The following is a 10,493-nucleotide window of genomic DNA, read 5'->3' as shown; positions in this document are numbered from 1 at the left end:
GAAAGGCCTCAGGACGTCAAATTGAAGTGTTTTGCAGCGACAGAATATGATTGTTAAATTAGTTATGGAATTTTGTTGATTGTTGCCAACAAGAGGAGCGGCTTGAAAAGTTCTAAAAAAAACCTTACGTAATTAGTGTACGGCCCCTTGTCGCTATTGATAAAAATGATTTGATCGAATATTGAATGGCTTACCTTGGTGCAGGATCGATTTTTAGAAATGTGCGGCATCTCTCCCCAAATTACCCTACTACATATTATTGACCGCCTCACGTCAGACGCCCTGTTTATCTTATGCCAAAAGCCATCTTATTAGTCTCTGTGTCAACATTTGTCATTTGTCTCTCACTTTAAGGTTGGACAGAGAAAGGGTAAAATTCGCAAACGAAAAAAGCAGTTTTTTTCCACACCGTATGTCAGATCTTCATAAAAATCAATCAGCAGTACTGTAACAACATTCTACATACGCTGATTCATTTTTATGAAGATCTGACATACGGTGCAGAAAAAACTGCTTTTTTCGTTTGCGAATTTTGCGCATTCTCTGTCCAACCTTAAGTGAGGTGACTCGAAAATTTCCTATCACCTTAGTCACCTGTGATTTGTCTCACCTCACCAAAAGTGGTCGTCAGAATAATCCCTACTGTGGTTCATTCACTCTCGTACACGGAAACGCTTTTCGCAAAGAAAACAATGGTTGACCACTAAACATTTTATTAAATCTGCATCCAAAAAACTCCAAAAACATGGGCGACATTATGGAACCATTTCGAATCGACTTTTTCATACAAGCTTGTATTGTCACCCCAGATACCGCAAGTTTTATTACCGAAATTTATCCAAGTATCAAATCAGCCGGTTCATCAAATGGCACAGTCTGTCTACCAGAACATAGCGATTATCATCAAAATATATTAACTAATCGTTTTCAGTATTTTTTAGTTCAATAAAAAATATTCACCAAAATAGTCTCATTAATGATCGCATAGTTATCGTGCTCGAGAAATATATACTCACAACATGCTTATCTAGTGCATTGTCTCTACAATTTTTTTCCCTTTGCGTTATGCCGATAATAGCGCCTGATTAAACTCGCTTAACTTGTCTCGAATATATCTATCGTTCTCTTCAATTTCAGCCAGAAACATACTTCGCAGTGCCTGCAAGTTAGGCATTTCGTTACAGTCGCGGATGTTTAACAACGTGGTAAAGTAGTTGTCCCATACATTCTTTCGGAAATAGCGAGGCATTCGTGCCTTGATGTTCCAGTGAATAATATCTTTCTGAACCTCCATGTACCTACCGAACAGCATTACATGTGTTGTTCCAGCCACACCGAACAGATCCGGTTGGTACGTCCACGGCCGTTTATCGAGCATTTCAATGCATGTGAAACATTCCGTTGTAACTACCTGTGAAAATTTAATTGCAATGTAATTAAAACAGTATTGTTGTGTCATTGTATTACGGCCCTATGTACTATCCATGTTCTATGAGATTCTATAGGTGTAAGAGAAAACAATAAGACAAGGGTATTTGTTTAAATGTTTGTACAAGTATTATAACATTATTATTCGTATAATACATGGATGTTGGTTCTCTGTACAACTCATAGTTCATCATATGCAAGCTGTACAGTATATTTATTATACCTTTATTTGAATCACAAACGATCATAGTATAGCATCATAATACAGCAGTCGTTTCATGCATTACATTTGATATGGCAATTATTATCATTTTATTGCCTTTGAAACCTATTATCTTATAACTAATAACTAAAACCAGTTATTCATTACAGAGTTGTCAAATAATATTGCAGTCGTCAGTGCAGTTTATGGATTAACATTGAGTGCTGTAATATATTCAATTTTTCTTCCGTGATGCTACCCAGATCGGTTGGAGCAAAGGAAGCGTTGTATGAGAACGAAATTGGAAGTGTGGTCGTTCTTTTAGCCGTGTTAACTGCCACTGAAGCAAAAGATGACACACCATTGTAGGTTGGTGTGACGGAGATAGAAGATCCTTGTATTAGAGCACTCTAGTTAGAGTCGGGCCATGAGGAAGAAGAAGACACATGACGTATCCAAACGAGCATGATATTTGACGTATTTCTATAGTGCATATGTTAAATTTCATGCTCGTTTGGATACGTCATGTGTCTTCTTCTTCCTCATGGCCACACTCTAACTAAAGTACTCTACCTTGTATAGGTAGAGAAGTTGTAATTCTATTTTGAAGCAAATCAACACATTTAAACTTGTTTTCTTGAAGTGTACCTGTAGAAGTAGGTAAATTTTTAGTTGGTTATTTTTGTTGCTTTGAAAGAGAATTTATAATTTTTTCTCGAATAGGACATGCCCAGAAATTTGATTTATGGTTTTCGCTACAATTAGCGCATTTGAAACGTTATTAATTATTTTGTGGTTTCTTTCACCAGACAAGCGCCTTTTTTGTGTGCGATTTATCACAGCAGATTATACATTTGGAATCCAAGACACAAAGTCCTGGCATCTACGACACTAGGTCCGATTTTGAATTCTGCCCCCATGTCGTCTATATCTATAATGTTCCCACTTTACTTGTATGTGGAACATAAAACGTGCTTTTTCTAACACTTTCAAATTATTAATTTCAATATGTTCGATTTTTCGAAAGCCTTGAATGGTCTGTCTTGAATTCATATGAATAACAAGGGGGTGGGCGTAGCGTAGTTGGTAAATCGATTGCCTTGTACGCAGCGCACCTGGGCTCGAGTCCCGCACATAGGGTTAGAAATTTTTCATAAGAGATTTTTCTAACCCGAAGAGGCGAATGACCTAAAGGTTAAAACCTCTATAATCGAAATAAAAAAATATGGGTAACATCACAGATAACAGACGTTTAGGCTCGATGTGTAAATACCCGCTACTGAAATTCCGAGTAAATCAGACTCTGAAACACATTTGGCAAACGTTTTAGGTGGCGCAGTGATCGACGCAATGCAGTTGCCAAAAACGCGTAGAAAACAGTTGCGTAGATTGCAATAGTGAAACACGTTTTTCCAACGTTTATCAATTTGAAAGTTTTTCAATGCATAGGCTTTTTTAACAAATTTTGTTCTAGCTTAAATGTGTGTCATCTGTGATAACATTTATACAAATTCTCCGTAAGATACTCGAGAAGTCATTTGTGGCCAATCAAGTCATCCGCTGCAACTTTCTCCTCTTCGGGAAATTTGAAAAGAAACTTTCACGTACGGAAGGAACGTCGAAGGCTCAGTCAGTAACCAAGGCTCTGAAGTCGGCGATCACTAGTATTGGCGGAGGAGATTTCTGTTTCTTCTCACTTTCATTACGCACAATGCGAGGAAATTTACAAATTTCTTCTGCTTCACATTCGGATAAAATATCCAATGAGTTGCTACAATCAATTGGATTTTCGGGTGGAGAAGTTCCCCTTTTTCGTTTCTTTTGAAGTAGAATACTTTTAACGTTTCAATATAGCGGCCCGTTTCAAAATTTTCTGCCAGAATTTTACCCGAGTATTTAACGTTCGTATTTGGGGCCATACACAAATGACGTAGCTTTTTTCGGCGATTTTCGACCCTTCCCTCCCCTCGTAGCATTTTGTCACAAGATTCTAACCTTCCCTTGTAAATAGCGTAGCATTTCCCTACTCCCCCCTCCCAGCACAATACGCCGAGGAATAAAAAAAATACATATGTTTTTCAATTCCTTTAAATACATGTCCTTGCAAAATGTTTAACGAATTTTATCAACATTTTTATTACAACTGCAAATAACGTACATTTCATGATAAATATAGGGTTGATAGTTTTGTTTTGAATGTCAAGGAGTATGAAGAGAAGTTCTCTCAGTTCACAATCCTGCAGCTGCCAATGATTCTAAGAAGCATACGTTCATCTAAATTACTAAATTTTGTTTGGTTGAATCCGAAGAGAAAATTTGATTCAACTTCCAAACTAAGCTAACTAATAACTGAAAGTTAATATCTAAATACACATATGTAGGACTTCATAACACCCCCCCTCGAGTATCTTCCCAAAACTAGTTTTGGTTGATCAATATATAATTTCGTTTAGAAACGCCTAACAGTACCACTAGTCAAAAATAACCCCAATTAATCCTCCTAATCTTAAATTGAACCTAGCTTCTAGGTTTAATATGCTTGTAAAATGTTCAGCTTAGTAATTAATTAATTGTTCCAATAATCTCCCTTCTAAAAATCCTAAAGTGCATTATTACACAAAAAATGACCCCACCTCCTAATCTTACGAATATTATATTATCCCCCTAGTATATGTATAGGTTAGCTGTAAAATTTCTTTATTTTCATTATATCACATAATAATTGAATGTGTAACCCCTTAGTTTTAACCCTTTATAAGGCCCAGAGTTCGGGGCTATTAATGAATATTATGTTAATAGAAACACGGTTCTCTTATTTAGTTTAGAGCTTGAGCTTGTGCGACCACCCCTGGCTGCTTACTCTGTCATCGATCTGGACTAGCTGAAGTTGCACAGAGAATAAAGTAGATAATTATGCTTGGGAATAGCGAAACATCTTTCAATGTGCAACTCCTGGTAATCCTAAAGTATTGATCAATACCGGCGCCGGCCAGACCCGAACATAGACATAATTAGTCCGATACTTGCTTTTTTGCTAGAGGCCGTATATACTACTGCGCACTCCACAAGTATCACAGGAGGAGGATATTTTTGTTAGTAAGAGTATAGAAGTTGGATCACTTCTTTACCGACGCCAGAGAGGTGACTGGACTAGATTATCGATCCACCAAACTCATAGACCGGGAACCAACGGCTTCACTTCCCTTCCGAAGGAAGACGTGACCACAGATTTTTTCACATCAGAAAAATCTCAACGACCTCGGCTGGAATTGAACCCAGGCAAATTGGAATGAGTGGCGGTCACGCTTACCACTCAACCACCGGCGCCGTCCGGTTCTCTTATTTAGTTTAGAATATATTTACATTTATTTCGTAATAAAAACTTTGAAAATATACTGCTACTGCCCGTTCGAAAACGTCAATCTTTGTAATGTTTGATGTTTTTCCAACGAGGTTTGTGCAAATATAAAGATATATCGAGCTGAATCAGAAATTCAAAAATAAATTAAGGTGTGTTACTGGTTTTTACCTGATTAACAGTAAATAACCCCTGGATTCTGAGGATAAGTTGAAAAATGAGACCACTGATTACAGACGTTCATTTATTCATTTCATTTTTGACATTAAAAATGTCTTACTCCACTATCTGGGGCTAGGTGTCATTCTAAAATCTAAACTATCTCCCATGTAACGAAACTATGTGAGGTTTGCACGCTTATAACTCCGATATTACTAGATGGATTTTAATCATTCATACACCAACCGATTCAGAAACACCTAACTTAAATATTGGTAATAATTTAATATCTCCCCAATAAAAGTAGACTTTTGGAAATTGGTAAAATTAAAAAGTTCACGAAAAACGGGAAAATTACCATTCGTAAGGGAGATTTCTCAGACACAGCCGTCAAGAGAGGGCAGCTTAGTTGCTCAATGAAACACGAAAAGTCATAAATAGAAGCAACGCATGTCCGTTTAAATCAGTTGTTGCTCTTATCCCATACGAGCAACATCGTCTCCGGGCGATGCAATAAGCGCTATCGATTTTCGGTAACGTTGGCATTTGCACACACTCGCACCTAAGTGACTAAACCATATACGGTTAGTTTATAAATAGAGGTGACGCGTACCCGTTTGTATCAGTTTTTGTTCTTATGTCGAACGGGTAAGATCATGGCTGCAGCGTCTGGGCACTACAATAAGCGGTGTACGCTATGCATTTTCGGCAGCGGTGGCCGTGTGCGGATTTTTCGGGTACCAGCACGGTGTCACAGAATGATTTGCAAAGTGGGTGGGCGGGGTGGTTTGGATTTAATTCAATACGGTGTGTGCTGCTTAAGAGTGTTGCGTTTGAAAAAAATATATTTATTTTTATGCATGCGTGTGCGTTGTAACTTGTTAATCCATGTTTACGGCGCTTAGTAGCTGCGTAGGGTAAAGAGCCTATTGGTTTTCATGTTTCATATTTCGGTTATATGTTTTTTATCAGTAAATTTCATATTTCATGGAGAATCTGTATATTTCCGTTGGCGGGCGTGGGCTTCCTCATCACAGCTCTCAATATGGAACTTTTCTTTTGAATATATTTTCTGGACAGACCAGCCTATTTTTACTAGATGGATCAGCCAAATAATGCCAATCACCTAGTGAGATACTTGATTAATTAATAGATTACCGTTAAAAGACCTTCAATAAATTATGTTTTGATGGGGAGGGTATATAGCAAATTGTAACATATGAAAACAGGCGAGTGAACAAGAACGTGAGTCGGTATGTGTGATAGATAAAATTCATTTGCACGCTCTTGAAAAAAGCTACATTTTTAATGTCACCGTGGTCGTGTCCTGTACACAACCCTTTAATTTTTTCTTTGCAATTTTTACCACTCATAAACCAAATTTTCGGATTAAAAATAGTTGTGTTTTACAAATTTGCATCACCAACTAATGAGGTCTAGAGTTTTTTTTCAAAATCGAGCTAATTGTATTGATCAAAAGGAAATCGCCGCATTTTTTTCAAAAAACTCCGCCAATCTGACACTTTTCACTGTATCTCAATAAAAAGTAATAAGAAGAGTTGCCAGCCTCCGAACAAGTAGATTTCATAAGATTGGGACACTTCTCACCTCGTATTCCTGCTTTTTGAATGAAACGAAAAGGTAGCAATATAATTGACACTGCCTTATAAAGGGTTAAGAAATTCAAAAGCAAAACAAAGAGAAAATGGCACCTTCAAGCTAACGCAAACAAATGCATGTGGGGTGTAGCTAACTAATGTAGGAAATCCGCATACAAAACCTTTTCGTTTTTCGAACTTGCAGTTCCGCGTATCGTAAAGTTTGTCGCATGAAAAACCGCGTGAAAAGTAACTTGTGTGAAATAGATTTATTTCTCTTAGGAATGGAGGATTTTTCTCTAATCAAAGGGGTTCATGTCCGTCAAAAAAGTTTAACTTAATTTTCTTTTTATTAACGACTAAGAGTGAGTCAATTTTCCTTTTTTATGTTTTTAACGACATTGAATTAGCAAGGGACTGGAAAATGAAGCATATTTTTCCTTTTTTACCTATTAACGACATTCAATTAGTTAGAGATTACTGACTAGGGAAAGTTATGAAAATTAGAGCCATAGTACTCAAGTGAGAGCAAGGATGTAAAGTATACAGATCGGAAAACTAGAAGTGGCAGGGTCATTAGGACAGGTTTATTGCCTTACGGGCAATTGCCTTGTACGCAGCGCACCTGGGTTAGAGTCCCGACCCCGCACATAGGGTTATTTTACACATTTTTCACAAGAGATTTTTCTAACCCGAAGAGGCGAATGACATTATGGTTAAAACCTCTATAATCGAAATAAAGAAAAACCTTTCATTTGCCCTATAACCAATCAGAAACGGTTCATCGGTTCAAAAATCTTGAATTTTTAAAAAATTCAACTTTTGAAAAATCATGATTTAGAGTTTTTTAGTGTCTATTGTCTTAGTTTTGGAATTGTTTTCACTAAGAACTTTTCATAATTACGTTCAGTTTCCAGTGACTATCTCAAGTCATTAGAATTAATATATTTATGCAATAATTTTTAAGTTCCTCCCGAAACAAAATCCTGGCTACGGGCGTGAAACAAATGTTGCATCCAGCTTGTAAATAAATCATATATTTATTTATTCACAACTGTTGTGACTCGCTGGAGGTGTATGGTGAACTACCATGCGGTTTCATCGTTTCCATGCATGTGGGGTGTATACATAGATTCTTTATTTTCAAAAAAATATATCTCCGAAATCTGTAGATCTGACCCAAAAATATGTTTGGAGATGTTGTGTAGAATTGAATGATCTTTCAAATAAAAATATAAAAGTATGGAGTATTCAAGGCCCCTCGCAGTGAAAATCAAGAAAAACCATTTAATGCGTATTTTGTTCGTACAAAACTCAATATTTTTTAAAGTTAATAAATTTTTCTTGAAACTAAACTTAAATACCTTTCATTTGACCTATAACCAATCAAAATCGGTTCAGCGGTTCAAAAGTTACGAATTTTTAAAAAATTCTCGACCAACATATGATTACGGATTAAAAGCCAACTGTCAAAATTCTCTTTGAAAGAAAATTCCGGACAAACCGTTACTGACCAATCACAGATGTTGGTAGTAAACAAAAGAGAAAAGTTTTCACTTTCATTGACTGCTGTGAACTGTGTTTTGCCAGTAACGGTTTGCCCGGAATTTCATTTCAAAAAGAACTTTGACAGTTGGTTGTTAAGCCGTAATCATATGTTTGTCAAAAATTCAGCTTTTGAAAAATCACGATTTTTTTAACCAGTCTAACGTGGAAAGAGACACCCTAATGACGAAATAAAAAATATGCATCTAATATTTTTCGGTAAGGAACGATTCTACCAAATATTGCAGAATTCTGAGAGATCGTATAACTTTTTTTAATGGAATTGCTGTATATATATTTATATAGTGCATTAGATCTATCCCTATGCTCGACATCACTTTGGTTAGATTGCACATGGAAAGTTATACCTGACCATCACGGTAGCGATCATTTGCCAGTCGTTATTTCAATTAACAGTGAATTAGAATTCAAAATTCAATATTCAAACTAAAATAAAATGAGTTAAACAAAAATGACCTCTGAGATTTTTTCATAAAACATACTATCAATTGTGATCTTTCGAATGCAAAAAGAAGAGATCAATTTCACTTGCTCCATTTTAAGATATCAACATTTGAAAAGGTTGTATTTTTTTTTGCTAAAAATGCTCATAACTTTTGAACTAAATGAGCTATCTCAAATATGTCTATATAAATAATATTCGTCTCAATAAGTTCTAAAAGTTTTGTGAAGACGCTATTGACGGAAAAAAAATATTTAAAAAGTTATAACGAAAAAACTGATTTTGTTAGGGATACCCTATCACACAACATTTTAACAGCTGTAAAATTAAAACCATTAAAGTTACAAATATGACGTCCTCAGCAAAGTTGCTTAAAAAAGGTTGTACTACAATTTTGCGGAACACTTCATTGTTCTATCTCTTCTTATTTCGAAAATAATTTTCAGATCGTACAAACAATAAGGACCACCCTAATGTCACCCACCTCAAAAGATGCCTCAATTGACACAGATTATTTGTTCCGAAGACATGAAATCTCTAGAGCCGGTAGTTTAGTCACAAATGTTTTTGTCATCCTAATTTCTGGATTCGGACCACTGTGCATTGGGAAAATGGTGTAGATGCTACCACAATGAAGGAACTCACAGGACTTTTTCGTCAACGCAGCCAAGTTCATCGCAAATTAGTGCGGTTGCATTCGATGTACAGTGAAAAGGATAATGTTGGAATGACTCAATTGAACGTGATGAGGAACAAGCTTGCTGCAGCATATTCCGAGCTTAGCAACATTCACAACCAGATAAAGGCGCTCGTTCCGGATGAAGCCGTACCAGAGCAAGAGCGAGCATACGATGCATTTGAAGACATGCACTATCTGAACATGACCATTGAAGAAATTATTTTGCAGATGAAAAATACAACAGCTTCGCCACCCTCCACACCGCATATTGTGATTCAACAGCAACCACTAAAGGCACCAATTCCAACATTTGAAGGAAACTATGCAAGCTGGTCAAAATTTAAGGCAGTCTTCCAGGATTTGATGGCAAATTTCTCAGATACTGATGCCGCTACAGTACCGCTACCAAACTCGATGTGAAAAAGTTGAATATTCCCAGTAATATTAAACTTGCCGATCCTGCTTTCCATGAGCCAGGAAAATCGATTTGTTGGTCGGAGCTGAACTATTTTTCGACCTGCCAAAGCCTGGCCATTTAATTATCGCTGATAATATGCCGCAAATAAGGGAGACCTACCTAGGATGGGTGGTCGCTGGAGTAATCCACGAGCCTACCGTGACCGAACCAGCCATTCAACAACATGCAAACCTGGCTTCAATAGACAGAGTAGAAGAGATGATGCGTCAGTTCTGGAAGATTGAGGAAGTTCCTGGTGCTACAAGGTTGTCAGCCGAAGAGCAGTCATGTGAAGCTCATTTTTTTTATCAACGAATGAACGAGATCAGAGTGGACGATTTATCGTTAGACTTCCAATTAAGGATTCCTTCAGCCAGTTGGATGATTGTCGTGCATTAGCCATTAGCGATTCTTGATGTTGGAAAAGCGGTTGCAGCGTTGCCCTGCACTTCGATCGCCGTACATAGATTTTATGCGAGAACACGAAGCACTTGGACATTGTAACGAAGTGAAAGCAGTCGACGATCCAGTTAATCCAACGAAGTATTATATGCCACACCACGCTGTTATTCATCCATCCAGTTCCAGTACCAAGTGCCGTGTA

At 37.0% G+C, this 10,493-nt stretch overlaps 1 protein-coding gene across 1 annotated transcript in view; it reads right to left on the bottom strand.

Annotated features, from left to right (window-relative positions):
- Positions 1 to 696: 696 nt before the first annotated feature.
- The window catches only part of LOC131683344 (uncharacterized), a 59,137-nt gene continuing 49,340 nt past the window's right edge, over positions 697 to 10,493 (bottom strand). Inside the window, exon 8 of the mRNA XM_058965225.1 lies at positions 697 to 1,411. Within this exon, the coding sequence (XP_058821208.1) occupies positions 1,064 to 1,411 (348 nt within the window). The 3' untranslated portion in view covers positions 697 to 1,063. The remainder of the gene's footprint in view (positions 1,412 to 10,493) is intronic.

Source organism: Topomyia yanbarensis, chromosome 2 (genome assembly GCF_030247195.1).
Source record: "Topomyia yanbarensis strain Yona2022 chromosome 2, ASM3024719v1, whole genome shotgun sequence".
Lineage (NCBI taxonomy): Eukaryota > Metazoa > Arthropoda > Insecta > Diptera > Culicidae > Topomyia > Topomyia yanbarensis.
Note: the sequence above shows the minus strand (reverse complement) of the source record. Positions and strands in the feature narration are given on the sequence as shown.